General features: G+C 45.8%; 1 protein-coding gene across 1 annotated transcript in view; it reads right to left on the minus strand.

Moving 5' to 3' along the window:
* Nucleotides 1-5,615: 5,615 nt before the first annotated feature.
* The window catches only part of STUM (stum, mechanosensory transduction mediator homolog), a 32,590-nt gene continuing 18,315 nt past the window's right edge, over nucleotides 5,616-19,890 (minus strand). The window contains exons 2-3 of the mRNA XM_008501158.2: nucleotides 13,001-13,180; nucleotides 5,616-5,775 (exon numbers count right to left, since the gene is read on the minus strand). Of these exons, the coding sequence (XP_008499380.2) occupies nucleotides 5,741-5,775; nucleotides 13,001-13,180 (215 nt within the window). The 3' untranslated portion in view covers nucleotides 5,616-5,740. The remainder of the gene's footprint in view (nucleotides 5,776-13,000; nucleotides 13,181-19,890) is intronic.

The following is a 19,890-nucleotide window of genomic DNA, read 5'->3' on the forward strand; positions in this document are numbered from 1 at the left end:
GTGCCTAATTCCCAGGATTTCAACCTGGCACTAGGATTCCTCCCTTTTCTTTTAAAAGGGGTGGGCTCACCGCTTCTGATCCAGCAGAGCGTCTTCTCCAGTACCGGGGTCAATACTGTCGGCCGGCTTCCTCTCTTCCTCCTGCTCGAGCCTCTCACTGCAGCATCTTCAGCAGCTCAGCAGCTTCAAATTGGTCCCTGTTCGGGTGCCAATTGTGACAAGAGGGTACAGAGAGATGCCAACACAATCAATATGATTGAAAGAAAATCCCATTTATTTACCTCCACGACTGTGCTTATATACAAACAAGTGTGTCTTTACTAAATACATAGCATTTAGTGATTGGTTATTATGTGATGACCACACTCTTAACTTTAAAGCTAATTGGTTAATTAACAGCAATGACCACATACAGATTACGTAATGCTAATTCAGTCCACAATTTAGCTGCAACAGCTCTTCTCCACATTTCCTTATCTTCTGCATGTAGCTCATCTTTTGTAGTAACTTTTCAGTTGCTTCAAGGTCTTTAGCTCAGCATAATTTACAAGACCACATTGTCTTTTATAAAACAGCATTGTCTAAACTTATAACATTTTCTGACACTACCAGCATTGTCTATTCATAAGTCTCATGGTACATTGTTTAACACTACCAGTATTTCTCATGGCTCATTCACAATATGGCCTATATGGCCGTTCATTTCACAAAAACTCCACACTACTCCCAGTTGTCTCTGTCCTTGTAGGATTCCAAATCCCAAGTATGTCACTGCTTGCTGAGCAATCTGAGCCTTCTCTTTAGGCACTCATTATCCACTCAGTCCCAGAATATTCAAAAAGCAAGGACAATCTGTAGAGTTGCTCCTGTCCTACAGCAGAGAGTGTGAATCTGTCTGATGCTAATTAAAATCAATCACACAAATCCCTATAGGCCCCTGTAACAGGTGGAAATCAGGTCTTTTGCCCTGGGTGTCCACTGGAGGTAATTCAGTCTTCAAAGTGCTGCCTTGGCTGTTTCTTGGCTTCACCAATTTGAAGAAAGGCCAAAAATAAGAAAAATTGTCATAGAGCAAACCCTGAAAGTAAATTGTAAGACTCCTGCACAATGCTGTCAGTGCCAAACTCCCTCATACAACAAAGATAGCCAGCACACAGATGTAACTGAGGCAATGCTCTTGGAGATCATGTAGTTCTAGGAATGATAGCTCTTACCAATTAATCCAGTCCTCCTGTCCTCACTAGAGCACAGAGACAGACATCACCAAATGTTGTCAGAAAAGCCAGCAAAACCCTAGTCATGATGACAAAGAGCTGTTTCTACCACTTTTTGTTCCAGGGTGGCCTTTTTCATAGGTACTGGGTGTCTGGGATAGGGCATATGCTGCCAGTCTGATAGGTGATGTCACAAAAGACTACTTTGCCTTTTGGCATTTTAATGCCCAGTGAAAATGTCAGCTTGTTTAACCCTCCCCATTCAGAGTCTTCCTTCACTGCCTGTCCACTAAATGTTTAAATTTGTTTTCTAAAAAAAAATGCATCTTCACAGGAACCAGAACAAGTTCTTTTTAAGCCACCCTTGGCTGCTTCTGTTTCAGAGCTTCTTTACCCTAATGGTTTACCTGATTTCTTTTAAACAGCTCTACTACATGGCCTAGTAAAACCTGTCAGCCACTCTGCAGCAGCTCCTGCACACCCATCCCACAGCTACTATGCAACTAAATAAATTATGTGGAAGCATTTAGAGTTTGCACTTCAATTGGCTGTTCTGTTTTGGCAAATGTAAGGGATAACTATTATGCTTGCTGCTGCTCATCTAGCAGCTAACAGTAAATGCTGAAGCTCAGTTCTGTAACATCTGTGCAGTCCTGCAAGCCACAGAGCTGCAGATGCACAGATCACTGAGCAGCCATCCTTGTAACCAGTCCTTTTTGGCAGAAATGACCAAAGAGAGTTGAAATTGTTTAACTTGATAAGCAGAAATCCTTTTGGTGATTGCTGTGGCAACAGTAATTTTGGGGAGCTGTTTTCTTGGCTTTAATGCAGGTGTCTGATTCCTTCTGGGCTTCATCTTTCCACCTTTGGGTTTTTTTTTGAGTGCTGCTATTTAGTAAGCCTCTCCTTGACAATGCAAGGTGACTGCCCCACTGTGGCACAGCACTGCAGCAGGATAACTGCACTGCTTTTCCTCTTGAGCATGTGTTAACATGAAGCATAGGCTCATGCATGTCTTCCAAAGAAACTCACTTCATCGCTGCCTGTTTATGTGCCTCTCTAAATATTGATGGTTTTCATCCATCTTCCTATAAAATTACAAATGAGAAGTTTTCCTGTGTGCACCATGTTATGGATCATTGCATTCTGTGGAGCAGCCCAAAAAGCTAAGCCCAGCATCTGCATTAGGAAACAGGGTAGTTGCTAAATACTCATTTCTGGTTGGCCAGTGCAGTAGTGTGAGACACTGTTTAGGGTGCAAGGCAAAAGAAATGCAACACAAGTTATTCCTGTGGTTTTGCCATGGGTTTGCTTTGGACTTTGGTAATTTAATCTTGCCACATTCTGCTGTTTCTCAACTGTACAGCAGAGGTAGTAAAGTCTACAATATACAGATGCTGGGGGTTACTGTTAATATTTGGCCAGGGTCTGTGAAATATTGTTTTGAACTTAAACTGAAGGGTCTTAGGGAAATCCATTTCATGTTCATTTGCTTCCTCTCCTCTTGCTAGCAATGAGTCAGTTTAAACATATGTCCTTTATAGATGATGGGCACTGTAGGACATGCTCAGTGGGGCTCGTGTAGCTTTGCAGAGGTTTAGCTTAGTATTTTGACTTATGCACACCATGCTCAAACACCAGGTAGTACTTGTACATCCCCAAAGGAATGTCTGCAAAATATACCACTAAGCTGAAGTCTAGCTTGGTAAAATATACGACTTGTTTGCATTACAAATTTGCATCCTTATTATATGGGTTCTATTTTCCCTTCTGATTAAGCCTGCTGAGATCAGGGGAAGTACCTAAGCCAACAGTCTCCCATCTCACTGGTGCTCCAAGGTTCCAGACTGCCCCTTTCTCCTGTTTTGGCAGTCCAGAGGTGTCCAGAGCACACCTGTTGAAGGATGGGGTGAAAAATAGTTTGCCATCCACTCTGATGCCTGGGCTGGCTAAATGCACATTTTTGGATGGGTCCTGTCCCACCACAAGTTAGCTGGGACTATGGATTATGCTTTACATTAGCCCTGGAGGACTAAATGAGATGGAAGAAGCATAGTAAGGCTGTTTTCCACAGGGTCACAGAGAAATGAGAGCACTGGGTAAGTATGAAATTTTCAGGAGGAAAGATACTGCACTAAAGCCAGAGGGTGTCCAGCCATCAGGATCACATATGGGACTGTGGAGAGGCCAAGCTATATTTTCTGCTTTTGTAAATACTAAAGGAGCTTCCTATACCACCAGCACTCTGAGGTCGATGACAGGTGTTCTGCCTGGCTCAGGGTTCTCTTCCATTCTCCTCAGTGTACCACTATGATGGCTCTGTGGGCACAGCTGGGTGTTTTCAAAGCTGGAAAGGCATATCTGCTGATGGTCAGACAAGAAGACATGCATGCTCAGGGGCACTTGCTACTATTTGACTTTCTCATCTCTCTTTGCAACAGGACTTATTTTAAATGACAGGACCTGCTCTGCATGGAAGTGAAAACATGCCTTATGGCAGTCTCTATGAGCATGACAGTTTGCTTTCATTTTTGAAGTGGAAACACAGCCAGATGCTGCCACCAGGTCTCCCCAGAAGAACTTGTCTGGCCCTGCTGGTACACCAGCAGGATCACTCCACGTGGATGCCAAATTTAGCTCTGAACATCATGTGTCCAAACCACAAAAACAAAGCCTAACCTAATTTGGCCATGGACCTGCCAACCATGACTTCTACTGAGCACGTGGTTAGCATCAAGTTGCAATCCTTGAGCTTTGGACACTTCATAGAATCATTTTATGATTCTTAAAGATCAAGATCCAACCCCCCTGCATGGGCAGGGACACCTCCAACTAGACAATGTTGCACAAGGCCTCATCCAACCTGGCCTTGAACACCTCCAGGGAGGGGGCATCAACAACTTCCCTAGGCAACCTATTCCAGTATCTTACTACCCTCATGATGAAGAATTTCTTCCTCATATCTAACCTCAATCTACCCTCTTTCAGTTTAAAATCATTCTCTCTTGTCCCATCACTACCCTTTCTGTTGAAAAGCCCCTCCCTGTAGGCCCCCTTTGTGTACTGGAAGGCATATGCTTCTCCAGGCTGAATAGCCCAAACTCTCTCAGCCTGTCTTTGTATCACTTAGCCCAGTGAAGTGGAGTAGTGAGGCAGTACAATCTCGAACTGTTGGTGCCGAGCAATTGTTGATAGAACGGTTCGACCATGGGCCCTGGGCTAAGCGCAAGGACAGCTCTGCGTAAAGCAACTTTTGTAACTGCAGGGACCAGTACGTTAGAACACTCGAAGGTTAAGGAGTAAGCAAGACGATTAGATTAAGGGACTCGGCACGATTGTTATGTCTACAAAGAAGCTCAAATGTGTGAAAGATAAGCTTTGTTAGTTAATTGTTGCTAAATGCTTTGTAACCAATCAAGTTAAAACGTGTGTAACGAGATGTAGAAATCACCAATCAGCAATATGTATACGTGGCATTAGCTCTTAGATTAGTGTATAAATATCGCCTTCTGATTCAATAAAGGGGGACATTTGTTTGCATCAAACTGGGTCCCTGTTTTGGACTGCAACAGAGTAGGGATGCTGCTTCAGCCTGGAGCACACACTGCTCTGCCAGGGGATCCATTTTCAAAGCACTGAGATTCTTCCTTTCAGGGGGGAGTGGAGGAAAATCCTCTATTTTAATTATTTTTTTTATTGATTTCCCAATAGAGTTTTACATTAGAAGCTTTTGGCAGCATGTGGCTGTGCCCACCACTTGAGGTGAGAGCCACTGCTGGACACTTGCTAGATAAAGTGTCCTCAGGGGCCAGTGGGAGGTCTGGTCTTTGCATGCTACCAACAAGTGGAAGAAGAGAACAGCCCCAGTCAGTTCAGCAGTACAATATGATTTACAGTAAGCATGTTTCTCAAGACATCTGCAAGGACAGAGCTTCATTGAGCACCATATGTACACAGACAGCAGAGGAGGCTGGGCTGAGCCTTCTGCTACTATGAAGCAGGATGGACTCTCAGGTGGATTAGATGTACCGCTGATTTCCTTTTACATAATGTACTTATATCTATTATTAGCTCCTTGGCATTTGATGTTTGCAGCCAGTTTTCTTTCATGATGAACATTAAAAAAAAGAGGCAAAACATCTTCAGTTGCTTCCCCTGGGGAGGAGAGGGGAAGTTGCATCTCCTGCTCCCCCAGCTCAGCTGCCAGCCCTTATGCCACCTTGACAGGACTCTCTCCTTCTCACAGCACTCTCCTCCTCCTCATGGACTGCACACTGTGTGCTGGCCAGGGTCAGTCCTAATCCATGCTATACTTGCTCCATCTCTGCTGCCCAACAGAATCAATGCAAGTCTCTGCCAGCTGCTCTGCACCTCCACTCTGCTGGGCAGGCAGGTGAACCAGGTTCAAATAGAAGGAAACAAAACAAAAGGAAGAAGAAAGACAAAGGGTAATGTGAAGGTCTGTGGCCCACAGCTGCCAAAGGAAATCTCTCACCGTGTTTTTCTGACCATACTTGTCCCAGCCACTACAGCTGCTGTGGTATCCTCTGCTCCTTGTGGCCTGTGAGGAGAGAGGGGATCATGATTAGTGTTAATTCCTAACAAGGACCCTCGGTGGGGTCAAGCAAACCATGAGCCTGGTTTAGCAGAAGTGGTAAACCAAGTAGGAGAACTGAGGGGCTATCACATTCACCCTCACTGCAAGGCTGCCTGAGGCATACTCAGCCCAGCAAGACACCCTACCTTGCTTTAGTAAACACCTGCCGCATGCAATCCTGGGCTGCAGCCACCATCCTGGGCATGGAGACATGGCTGCTGGCAGACAGGCCTGAGACAGTGGTAACCACTGGTCCTGGCATGGGCACAGCCGTATCTGCTTGCAGAGGTTATAAAAGCAGCCACTAGTTCCATCACAGCCCAATAACGTCAAACCTTTATGGAAATGCTGTATTTTCTGTCTAAATTATTCTGTATTGGAGTGTATTTTCATTGTGCTTTGCAGAGATGGACAAACATGTTTTGGAGGAGAAAGGGAGTGCTTGTACTCACAAAGTTCAAATACAGACCTAAGGATGCCTCCGTGGGCCTATTCCCTAATGATATTCTCACTGCCTTGTTCTGCACTTGATTTGCTTCAGCCCAGAAGAATTACAGATGGTTTTTCAGGACACATCAGCTATGTGGTGAGAATGGATAAAATGAAGCTTCTCAGAAGTAAAACCAATTGCACTGGGATACTGCCCAGATCTCTCCCCCTCTACCCCTTCTCTTCCTCTGGCCATGGGGCTTAATGCACTTCCCAAAGAAGATGGCAAAGCCTTTTGGGGGGTCTCTGTGTTAGCTCATTCTTAGGGATGCCAAAGGATGCCAGGTCCTCGCTGCCTTGCAGGTATATGGATGCTTCAAGAAGTAAAACAGCCTGTCCTGCTACCCATCACAGCTCCTCAAGGGACAGAGGCCCCTCTTTCTTTGCTATCCCATACACAGTGGTTGAGGGGAGGCTGAAAATCCCATAGGGAAGGGCTTCTTCACTCAAGGGGCCAAGGCACAGAAGGCCAATAGGACAGCTCTTGTGCTGACACAGCATAGTGACAAAAAATACTGTTTTTTTTAACACTTTCCTAAATGGTTTCAGTGACTGCACCAGAAGCTTTACCTGCTTTCTTTTAAAGAGAGGCTGGGTTTTTTCTTTTTTTTTTTTTTTTTTGGTATTTCTGTCAAGAAATGGTGCAAAATGTTTTATAAAGGGATCTGAGCAGCTAGGGGGTTCCTGGAAAGGCCATTCCTCTGCCTTCATTTTGCAAGATGCAGCTAATGAAGATGTGTGCCCCATGGCCTGGGGACAAGATGTGCCTGTAGCAGAGGGAAACGTGCCCAGAAAGCAAGTTTAGGAGGCTCATTTTCTCATTGGCCTTAGCCAGCAAGTTAGCTATGTTCTGCCTCAGCTCTATGCCTTATCCCTCAGACATGTCTCTACAGAGTACCTTGGTTTTTTTCAGACCATTTTTTCAATTTGCTTGAATTTGTACAATGCCCTCCATGTGCCAGACATCATTGCAGAGCCTGAACAGAGCTGGATTCAGAAAGGACCTTTCAACACACTTCTTTTCTCTTTCCAATTCAGATAAATTCCATCAGAGAACAGCTCTCTAGAACATTTTGACCAGGCCACATTTCCCTGGTTTGCTGGTCAGAATGTTGTTTAGGACAGTGTCAGAAATCAGGAGGGATGGCAAAAATTCATCCCTCTCAAATCTCACAAAAGTAATCCCTCTGCCATGGATGGGAATCAAGACAGTCTGACACAGACTGTTCTGAAGACACTCAGGCTGGTTTTATTTGTTTTGATTTTCTAAATATGTGCAAGTCACTTATTTGGTTACTTCTTCCAGAAACTGGAGTGTACCTTAGTAGCTCGTAATTCTTCTCCTTTCCCCCTGATTAAATGCAGTATGGCATCCTAAGGCTCTCCCCTCAAAGCAGGTGACCCCTTTTGATGGCTCAGGATTAGCACTAGAAGATGAAAGACTGCAACAAGCCTCCCTAATTCCCACCCAGCTCTCTACCAGTTCACAGAAAGGCAGGTCCTGATCCAGGGAGTGAGGTGCTCATTCGTCAGGGAATGCTAAAGCGAGGTCCAGAGCAACCTGGCTGCTTCCCACTCTTCTCACTGCTAGCCCCCATCAGCTCAGATACCACCTTCTGTGCCCTGCCTCCAGCCCATCAAAATCACAGGGCCATCCCCCTTCATATGGACACATGGAATCGGTCATTTCAAGGCAAGGAAGACTAGAGGTAGGCAGCAGCTTCATATTTTTTTAACTATTTCTCACCTGCATGCAGATTCAAGTTGCAATGGTGTACAATTTCTGTCCAGTGCATAGAAGAGTTTGCTTGGACACACAAAAAATCCAGCCGAAGCAAATGGTTTCCTGACAGTGGTTTCTATGGTTTCCTGGTAGTGGTTTCTATGGAATGTCTTATTTCTTGAATTTGAAACATTGTTTCCTTTTAAGTTATCGGTTTGGGTTTTTTTTTTTTCTTGGTGGTTGGTTGGGGTTTTTTTTAACATGAAGACAAAACATAAAAAAGCAAACTATTTTGGGGTCTGTTTGGGTCTGACAGGGCTGTCAAACCCAACTGGGAGGAACTGATCACTTTATTTTGATTGAAAAATGAGTTTTTCCTTCATTGTCCATCAACTAAGAGCTTCATTTAGCCATTATTTTTGCTGCATGATACATAAACTTTAAACCCAGCTGTTTAGTGAGACAAGAACCTGCCAAGGCCTGCAACTTGTGAGATGATATATAGCTGGTTAACATATGATGCATTGATTCCTCTTACCCTTCCCTAGTGCCACCAGAGGGGCCAGGATGAAATACTGTTGCTGTAGTGGGGGACCTTTTTGCCTGAGCATCCTCAGCATGTCCTGCTCACTCATCCTCTGCCTTCCTAACTGGTGGGGTCCAGCCAGACACGGGGAGCAGCTTTGGGGCGATGATCTGGACAAGGGAATGAAGTGTACACTCACTAAGTTTGCAAGTGACACCAAAGTCGGTGGGAGTGTTGATCTGCTTGAAGGTAGGAAGGGACAGGCTGGATCAGTGTGCTGAAGCCAACTGTATGAGATTCAACAAAGTGTTGAGGGGGTCCTGCACTTGGGTGCTAACAACCCCATGCAATGCTAGTGGCTTGGGGAAGAGTGGCCGGAAAGTTGCCCAGAGGAAAAGGACTTGCAGGTATTGGTCAACAGGTGGTTGAAGAGGAGCCAGCACTGTGACCAGGAAGCCAACAGGATCCTGGCTTGTATTAGGAATAGTGTGGCCAGCAGGATGAGGGAAGAGACTGTCCCCCTGTTCTTTGCACCAGTGAGAGTGCACCTCAAACACTGTGTTCAGTTCTGGGCCCCCCACTGCAAGAAGGACACTGAGGTGATGGAGCATCTCCAAAGAAAGGCAACAAAGCTGGTGAGGAGTCTGGAGGAGTGAGGAGTCTTTCAAGGAGTGGCTGAGGGAACTGGTTTAATGTGGAAAAAAAGAGGCTGAGGGGAAACCTTATTGCTCTGTGCAACTGCCTGAAAGGAGGTCATAGCAAAGTGGGTGTCAGTCTCTTCTCCCAAGTAACAATTATTAAGACACGAAGAATGGCCTCAAGTTGTACCAGGAAAGGTTTAGATTGGATATTGAGAAAAATTTCTTCACCTAAAGGGCTGTCAGGCACTGGAACAGGCTGTCCAGGGAAGTGGTGGAGTCACCATCCCTGGAGGTATTTAAAAGATGTGGTAAATGTGGTGCTTAGGGACGTGGTTTAGTGGTGGACTTGTTAGTGTCCTGGGTTAATGGTTGGACTTGATCTTAAAGGTATATCCCAACCAAAAAAAATCTATAATTCTATAATTTCAGGGTGTATAATTTTCCCCAGCAACCAAACAGGAAAACCAGAAAGATCTTCCTGAACCCCAGTCACCTCACTCAGAGGACATGCCTGAACTATGGAGAAAAGCAAGACAGGGTTTCAGCTATAGCTTTCTATGGATAGATGCTTTCCTGCCTCTCCCCATAAGTGCAGAGCTATGTCCTATCAGAGAGAGAACTGCACAGGCAGGCTGTCCAGCAGAGGAATAGCAGAAGAGCATATGATTATGACCACATAATTATGGGATTACACACAAATTGGGCAGGTGCTTACGTGTACACCGATTCACAGTTTATGCTGAGAAATAACCTGGGCTACCTCCACTCAGAGGTTACATCTGAGAGGAAACTTTGCAGGTGTTTTACAGGGAAAAATAAAGGGCAGTACTGCCTTTTTCCTGAGGAAAGGCTTTTGCCTCACTTATGTTCACATTTTTAATATCAATCATTTGCTCCTGTGTGGATTGCCCTTAACTCAGTCTATAAATTGAACCTGTCTCAGAAAGTTGCAAATGGTTTGGTGAGAGGGCTTAACCTCTGGGTTTTGCAGCTGGGGATATGCACTGGTTTCCTGCTGGTTTCTTTCAGTTTCATCCATTTCATCTTTAGGCAGGTGTGTGATTATTTTCTGAGATCCTTTCTCCTCCTCCATGTGGCCATAGATCTTATCAGCGAAGATGACAAACTGGAGTCCCTTCAAACCAAAAAGCAAAAGCTGCTGGTAAAATACTCCTTGGAAGATGCACCTGCTCTGGGAGCTGCCTGCTCTGCCAGACTGAAGGATCGCAGACCTGTTTGTTTTGGCAAAATCCCCACCAGCCTCCGCCAGCCTATGGAAAGGGAATGAGGTTTGCCAGAGGCAACCAGCACCCTGAGTTCTGGGCTGCCTCTGGCTTTGGGGATGAGACTGTCACCTGAACATACAACATGATATCATAGAATCATAGAATCATAGAATTGGCTGGGTTGGAAGGGACCTCAGAGATCATCGAGTCCAACCCTTGAACCACCGTTGCGGTTGCTAGACCATGGCACTGAGTGCCACATCCAGTCTCTTTTTAAATATCTCCAGGGAAGGAGAATCCACTACTTCAGTGTGCAGTCCATTCCAATGCTTGATCACTCTCTCTGTAAATAAATTCTTTCTAATATCTAACCTAAACTTCCCCTGGCACAACTTAAGACCATGCCCTCTTGTCTTGTTGAAAGCCATCTGGCAAAAGAGACCAACGTCCACCCGGTTACAACCTCCTTTCAGGGAGTTGTAGACAGCAATGAGGTCTCCCCTGAGCCGCCTCTTCTTTAGGCTGAACAGCCCCAGCTTCCTCAGCCTCTCCTCATAGGGTCTGTGCTCGAGGCCCTTCACCAGCCTGGTTGCCCTCCTTTGGACCTGCTCCAGGACCTCGATATCCTTCCTGAACTGAGGGGCCCAGAACTGGACACAGTACTCGAGGTGTGGCCTAACCAGCGCTGAGTACAGGGGAAGAATCACTTCCTTGGACCTGCTGGCCACGCTGTTCTGGATACAGGCCAGGATGCCATTGGCATTCTTGGCCACCTGGGCACACTGCTGGCTCATATTCAGCTTCCTGTCAATCCAGACTCACGGGTCCCTTTCTGCCTGGCTGCTCTCCAGCCACTCTGTCCCCAGCCTGTAGCGCTGCATGGGGTTGTTGTGGTCAAAGTGCAGGACCCGGCACTTGGCCGTGTTGAACCTCATCCCGTTGGAATCGGCCCAGCTCTCTAGTCTGTCCAGGTCCCTCTGCAGAGCCCTCCTGCCTTCGAGTTGGTCCACACTTCCTCCCAGCTTGGTGTCATCTGCGAATTTGCTGATGATGGACTCAATCCCTTTGTCTAAGTCGTCAATAAAGATACTGAACAGAACTGGGCCCAACACTGATCCCTGGGGGACACCACTAGTGACCGGCCACCAACTGGATGCAGCCCCATTCAGCACCACTCTCTGGGCCCGGCCCTCCAGCCAGTTCCTAACCCAGCACAGGGTGCTCCTGTCCAAGCTGCGGGCTGGCAGCTTTTTCAGGAGGATGCTGTGGGAGACGGTGTCAAACACTTTGCTGAAGTCCAGGTAGACCACATCCACAGCCTTCCCCTCATCCACCAGTCGGGTCACCTGATCATAAAAGGAGATCAGGTTGGTCAGGCATGACCTGCCCTTTCTAAACCCATGCTGGCTGGGTCTGATCCCTTGCCCATCCTGCAGGTGCTGTGTGATTGCACTGAGGATGATCTGTTCCATGACCCTGCCAGGCACTTAGGTCAGGCTGACGGGCCTGTAGTTTCCTGGGTCCTCTTTCCGGCCCTTTTTGTGGATTGGTGTGACATTCGCCAACTTCCAATCATCTGGGATGTCCCCAGTGAGCCAGGACTGTTGGTAGATGATAGAGAGAGGCTTGGCGAGCTCTTCTGCCAGCTCCCTCATCAACCTTGGATGGATCCCATCCGGTCCCAGAGACTTGTGGGGATCCAAGCATCTCAATAGGTCACTGACTGTGTCCTTCAGGATTACAGGGGGGCTGTTTAGATTCCTGTCACCTTCTATAAGCTCCAGAAGCCAGCTGTCTTCAGGGTAACCTGTCTTTCTGTTGAAAACTGAGGTAAAGAAGGTGATATGACACAGATATGAGACAGCTTTTATACCAGTTAAGAGAATTTAGCAGATAAAATCACACAGCCTGTATTGTAAATTGGCAATATATACTAAGTAGGTGATATAAACTATGTATATTTAAAACGGCACTTTGAAGGCTCCTAAAGGCTGTGGGGGAAATCCTTCTAGGAGTAGCTAAGCAAGCCTGCTCAATCTAAGAACTTGGTGTGAAAGATGAAAAATAAATACAGGTAAACGTATCCTGGTGAAGAAGGGGCAGGTCCAAGAGTGTCCCCAGGGATTTTCTGGGCTCAGATGGCCATGTATGCTACCTTGGAGCAGAACTGGCCTCACTGGGAAGGTCTTTAACAGAAGAGATGCAACAAGAGTCATGAGGGAGAAATAGCTTTCTCATTCAAACATGTACAGATGCAACAAGGGCAGAACAGCCTCCAGACAGCAGAGTCCACAGTGCTAGGGGGTCTCACCCCTTACTGCACTTTTAATTTGATAAAGGGCAAAGGAATATTCTACCCAAGTGGTGGGATGGGTGGCTCTTCCAGATGGGTGATGGGGCCCACCCCAATGGCCTCCCAGCAGTTCCACAGTTTTGCCTACTGTGTTTCTCATGGACTCACAGAGGCTATCCCATGGCCCTTCTTCCCTGCAGTGCAGTCTGATGGTTTTTCATGGATGTTAGCTGAGACCCAGCAACATGTCCATCAAGGGCAGAAGTAAGGGGGTGAATACACTGTACTTACTTGCAAGAATGACCATGTCCATCCCCCAAAATATACTCATAATCCAGCCAACCATCACGATTGCTGTCAGAATCTGAATCAGAGCAGCTGCTATGTTCAGCCAGAAGACACAACACCTATGCTTGTCTGGGAGGTCAGTCCGGGCTCCACAAAGCACGGTGAAAGCAGATACAAATGTCCCTAGGGAGAGAAGAGCAACAAAACACCCAGTGAAGGCCAGAGCTTTGTGCCAGCTTCTTTCCTTTAGACTCACTTCTCATAGCATTCCACTTCTTGAGTTCCCACTCCTGTGCTAAGAAGCTGGAAACACTTCACAGAAGAATGAATGGAGGTACAGCCACATCTTACTTGAACATCCTATCATTTCCTATTGAATTACACCAATAGGTACACCTGAGAACCAGGACAGAAAAAAACACTCTTTGGGTTTTGTCTCCTTTTCCCCCACTCAACAGTAACCACTTGTGTGCTGTAGGCAGTTAGCAAGGGAATGCTCTGTGTCTGTGGAAATACCAGTCTACCTTTTTTCTAATGCCTGGTGGCTCTCTGGGGAGAACTTTTACTACACAGATGCTATAGAAGGGAAAATTACACCCAGAGTTAAAGCCAGACCGGATCTGTACTGGTCTGGCACACACCAAAAAAAGGGTGCTAATGTGGAACTGCTTCTTCATAACAACACTTCACCCCTATCATAAGTTGTTACCTGAGAGCATGTTTTAACAAAGCAGAAGCAGCTAAAACAGTGTGAGAGACAAGTGACATGGCATTGCAGCCCTCAGCTCTGTTTGAGTCTAACTTACAAACACACTTCAGACTTCTTAAACCAGTTGACGTAAAGGATCTTGTTGATGTATGAAACTTAAAGCTGGGGGGAAAATCCTACACCATAGCAGCCTTTACAAAGATTCTTCCTGGATTTACCACATTGGATGAGCCTGATGTGCAGAAACAAACTTCACAACCCATGAAAGGTTATAAAGCAATTACGCTTACTACAGTGCTGGGTGCAAGGGGGATCTCTCCTCCTAACCTGCATTACAGAAACATACATATGAATACAAGAAATGAGGTTATTCAAATCAGCTATTAACATAAATTTCCACCTATCTTCACGTGTGCACTGTACCCTGGTGGTCGTGGTCTTTTGGAGGAAGGCTCTGAGTCTTCCTCAGGGTGTCCTTTTCACCTTTGCTGAGTTGGCAGGGCTCCAGACAACAAACTGATTTTCGCTGGTTCTTTTTTAGGGAGTTATCCTTACGGATAATACAGGTCCGGCTTAATGCTTACCTAGACAAAGTTAGTTCCCCTTATCTGTGCCACAGACAAATTAATTTTCTCTCTACCCCCGGTTTTCTGCTGATACTGAGAGCTAAGGCAGGCCCTAAGTGGCCAAGGGATTAAAAAAAATGGTGACAAGGGAAATGAATACTAAGACATCCCTTACAATCTGCCAATGCTACTTGGAAAGAAATGGATGACTGTAAAAGCCTATCAATTTGTTGCTGTGTAAAAAGGGAGAAAAATAGTGTCAAGGTCACAACAACCCATCAAAAACAGTAAAAGGGAGTGACCTTGCTCTATCACATTGTCAATGAGTTCATGTCTGGTAACAACAGTTTAATGAGCATCTTGAATTAAAAGTCCTGCAGCATCATACCCTGTTGTTTCTACAAAATTTGCCCTTTTTCCTATCAAAGGATGGAAGCCTGCAAATATGCTGTAAGATATGAGTGAATGAGATCATTTTCAACATACACAAGTGCCTTGTTGAACCTGAAGATAGGAGGGAGTCCCTTGATTTTACTGAAGAAGGGGAGAAATAATTCACTTTACACCCTGCCTGAAGACCTCGCCAGACAGAGCAGAAGGATCTGGTTAAGTGCGCTATCGTATCTTGTACTTCACAGCCAGAGTGGTAAAAGAGATAATCTCTCCAATTGTTACTTCCTCTACGGTGGATCAAAAAGATAACGTGGTTAAGATGCCAAAATGCTGGGAAAAGCTAACTACAGCTTATTTTCACTCTTGCCATCCTCTGCAGATTTCAGCTCCATCAGCTTCCTAACACTCCACCAGCTCCTAAAACCCTGTCTTCCTGCTGCAGGCTCAATCTGATTTTTTACTCCCACCTGCTTGCTTTGCCACACACTGAATGGGAGTGGATGAGCAACTACCGGGGCAGTGGAAGGCAGGTCCAGTGGAACATCACTGGCAGAAGAGGGGAAGCATCTTCTTCCCTATGAGAAATACCCCTTGGGCTTTGCCCCCTGACTGTTTGGCTTCTACTGACAGGGCTTCATCTCCTTATCCACAAAAAAAAAAAGGGTTTGCACAGGGAGAAAAGGGAAATTATTTAAATCCCAAAGGATGTTGTGTAAGTCTAGCTGTTCCTCGTTAAAAGGAAGGCTGCCTTTTGCTCTGTCTGGCTTTGTCTTCAATGTCTTTTGTGTCCTCCATGCAGGATTAAGTGATATCTCTGCAATGTTTCTCCTATCTTTTTCTTCCTTTATAGTGTCTCCAAAGCAAAAGGAATATTCCCCTGTGCTTCTGAAACTGCTGTCTGCAAAATTACACCACAGCATTCTTCAAGATTAAATACAGATTGAGGCAAGATAAGAAACTGAGTGTTTACATTTTCAAATCAGGATAAGAAATCTTACCAAATGGAAATGCATGTCTCTTTTTCAAATGAAAATGAAAAATGTTCCCCTCTCACCTTACCTTTAACTCCTCCAAGATATGTTACAATGAAGGTCAAACATGCAGCTTCAAATCCTTCCAGTGAAGCTATAAAGATTTTTACATCATTGAAGTGAGGAGCTGAATTAGCTAATTAGTTGCCTAAACACCAAAGTGACTAAGCTACTGTCTAGTCCCATTCAGAAAGGAATAAACAGTTAAATGTTCCCCTCTGGACAGGAAATTGATATAGAAACTAGAATTAAAGTCTCATGAACCTTGGCTTCTGATTCCCTCTCCAGCCACCTGCCTACTCATGGGAGCCAATGTATCTGCCAGTGCCAGTGAATTTTCTTTTTTAATTATGATCAGATAATCTTTGGGAGGTTGTTGGTGTTTCTAAATACAAGACCTGAGATATGCCAGCAGGCATAAGATGGAAGTATTTTTCCTCTAAAACATGAAGCAAAGGAAGAGTTTTAAATGCATTTGTCAAGGTAGGTGATTTCCCCTTAAGAAGCCATTGTAGTTACACATTGCTGAATATGGAAGCCTTTGTATCTGGAAGCAGATAGGTGGTAAGGAGAAGGAGAAGGGGAAGGAGGAAAAGCATCTACTGATACTGATACCAGCTTGTTTCCTTAGAGCTGGGACATGGAACTATTTCCCCTCCTGACCAGGAGCTCAGATGCTTGAATACCTATAGCCAAGCAGTTCTAAATTTGGGATTCAAACAGCAGCTGGGTTGATATTGGCCAACTAAATCAGTAGCCTAAAAAGGTTTCTGGCTCTATATGTAAATCAGAAAACACAAACTGCTTACTTCACAAGCAAATGTAAGCAAAAATGCATGACAGTTATACAAGCATAATATGAAGTAAGTAAATTATATAGAATCATAGAATCATAGAATCATAGAATTAGCCGGGTTGGAAGGGACCTCAGAGATCATCTAGTCCAACCCTTGAACCACCGGAGCAGTTGCTAGACCATGGCACTGAGTGCCACATCCAGTCTTTTTTTAAATGTCTCCAGGGACGGAGAATCTACCACCTCACCGGGCAGTCCATTCCATAGCCTGATCACCCGCTCCGTGAAGAAATTCTTTCTAATATCTAACCTAAACCTCCCCTGGCACAACTTAAGACTGTGTCCTCTTGTCTTGTTGATGGTCGTCTGTGAAAAGAGTCCAGTTCCCACCTCGCTACAGCCTCCTTTCAGGTAGTTGTAGACAGCAATGAGGTCTCCCCTGAGCCTCCTCTTCTTCAGGCTGAACAGCCCCAGCTCTCTCAGCCTCTCCTCATAGGGCCTGTGCTCGAGTCCCTTCACCAGCCTGGTTGCCCTCCTTTGGACCTGTTCCAGGACCTCTACATCCTTCTTAAACTGAGGGGCCCAGAACTGGACACAGTACTCGAGGTGTGGCCTAACCAGCGCTGAGTACAGGGGAAGAATCACTTCCCTGGACCTGCTGGTGACACTGTTTCTGATACAGGCCAGGATGCCATTGGCATTCTTGGCCACCTGGGCACACTGCTGGCTCATGTTCAGTTTCTTGTCAATGCAGACTCCCAGGTCCCTTTCTGCCTGGCTGCTCTCCAGCCACTCTGTCCCCAGCCTGTAGCGCTGCATGGGGTTGTTGTGGCCAAAGTGCAGGACCCGGCACTTGGCCTTGTTGAACCTCATCCCGTTGGAATCGGCCCAGCTCTCTAGTCTGTCCAGGTCCCTCTGCAGAGCCCTCCTGCCTTCGAGTTGGTCCACACTTCCTCCCAGCTTGGTGTCATCTGCGAATTTGCTGATGATGGACTCAATCCCTTTGTCTAAGTCGTCAATAAAGATATTGAACAGAACTGGGCCCAACACTGATCCCTGGGGGACACCACTAGTGACCGGCCGCCAACTGGATGCAGCCCCGTTCACCACCACTCTCTGGGCCCGGCCCTCCAGCCAGTTCCTAACCCAGCACAGGGTGCTCCTGTCCAAGCTGCGGGCTGGCAGCTTTGTCAGGAGAATGCTATGGGGGACGGTGTCAAACACTTTGCTGAAGTCCAGGTAGACCACATCCACAGCCTTCCCCTCATCCACCAGTCGGGTCACCTGATCATAAAAGGAGATCAGGTTGGTCAGACAGGACCTGCCCTTTCTAAACCCATGCTGGCTGGGTCTGATCCCTTGCCCATCCTGCAGGTGCTGTGTGATTGCACTGAGGATGATCTGCTCCATAACCCTGCCAGGCACTGAGGTCAGGCTGACGGGCCTGTAGTTTCCCGGGTAAATGAAGCATTTATTATATCTTCCAAACCAAAAATACCTAAAATATAGGTATGAGATTATTCTAAACATGGGATTATTCTAAATTGTGATTTTTCTACAGCCTCTTCAGTGACAGAGGGAAGCAGTGGAGAGATGTCCTGTGCTTCCAAACACGTCTACTCAGTATCATGGGGGGCAACAGGGCCCATTTCAGATGCCTGGACTAACCATGTAGACATTGGCACCCAGAGCCAGTGAGTACCAGAGGATGGGTGATACCATAAAATTCAGTTGCCGAAAGAACCCTCTAACACTTGCCTTTAAGTTTTAGAAGGCAGGCATTCTCTATTGCAGTGCTGGATGCACAAGAGATAGTTCTCAAAATTGTGCATGACATGAGTGACAACAGACATACCAATAGATACATTTGTATAAAATTCATTGTAATAAATATCGGATTTCCTGGAACTAATTGTAATATTTATCCAGGCTTCTGGAAATATTTGAATTCTTAGGTTGGGAGGGAGGGGGGCTGTCTTTGGTGGTCTTCCAGGAAGTCCATCCTGTGATGTCCTTCTGTTAATCCCTTCTCTGACATATGCATAATGTTGGTCAGCAAGTCTAGCTGATCCTAGCCAATTTCCAGTTATAAGGCTAGGGCACAACTTAGATGAGCCTAAATCAACATCCTATTGTTTTGTGTCAGAAGAGTCTCCAGGAGTTACACAAGCAGGTCTGGGCTGTTGCTATCTCAATCTACAGGATGCTGGCTGAAAGTTTCGTGGTTAGACATTTATCTAAGAGGACAAAGTAGTTTTACATCAATACCTTTCTACAGTAAAATAACCTAGTCCACTAAATTTAATGTCTTATAGCCATCATGGGCAGAGGGACAGGATAACCTGAGCTTTGCCCTTCTGGAGCAGGTTGGGGGGCAGAGGGTGAAGGTGCCATGTGCAGCAAGGCTGGGAGGGGATGGGAAACTGAGATTGCTCTTTCCACTTATCTCATCTTACTTGGGGCAGCCAAGTGCCCTCAGCCCCTCCGCCCCTCAGCTGGGGCACCCAGACAGTATTGGGCAAGGAAAGAGAGCCCCTGGAAGCCTGCCACCTTTGTTTCTGCTGTAAGCAGAATCAGTATTTTTAGCCTACATCAATAAATATAGAAAACATTTTGTTTTCAGCAGCTTAACTCACTGAATATGAAGAGGATGTGTTATCTCTAAGACAGCATTATAAAGGGAGAGACAAGGATATTTTTGCCCTTTCTCTCCTCACTGGGCTATTGGCATGTAATCCCCTCTTCAGTTTATGCTGGTTCCCTGGCAGCTGTGGCCTTCCCAAGAGTACCACCTGATAGCACCAGGCCTCACAGAACAAACCAAAACAGCATGAGAGGAATACTCTTGGTTTGGTTTTTTTTTTCTCTTAGAGGAAAAAAGCTCACTCTGGGGAGAGCTGTCCTGGCTTATTACTGTTTGGAGAATTACTTTTGGGGTGGAAGAAGACATTCTTCTGTGTGGAGAAGTGCTACCTGAGTACAGTAGTAACTATGTTATGGAATATCTTAAGCTTCAGGGGAGAAGTTTTACTTTCCTGTTTTTCCAAGAAAGCCTACCCTGGGACTTTCATCCAGAAGCTTCATCCAGACATAGAACTTGGAATTTTTCACGTGGAAGACCCATCTGAGAACATATGTCTGATAGTACCTTCCCAGAAACAACTGGAGTGGGAGCCTGGTTGGAGCCAGGTTGCAAACCACAGACTCACTGTTAGTGGGCTTCCCTCTGACTACTAGTTACCTACAATTGCACAACAGCAAGCACCTCTGCTGCAAGGAAATTGCATCTGACAAGCTGCTCTATTTCAGGTGGAGGAACAGCAGAATCCCAGATCACTTCAGTAAGGTGCAGCAATAGGGTCATGGTCCCTACCCTACAAAATCCTGAAGCCAGAGAG

The sequence above is a fragment of the Calypte anna genome, chromosome 3, assembly GCF_003957555.1.
Source record: "Calypte anna isolate BGI_N300 chromosome 3, bCalAnn1_v1.p, whole genome shotgun sequence".
In the NCBI taxonomy this organism is placed as follows: Eukaryota; Metazoa; Chordata; class Aves; order Apodiformes; family Trochilidae; genus Calypte; species Calypte anna.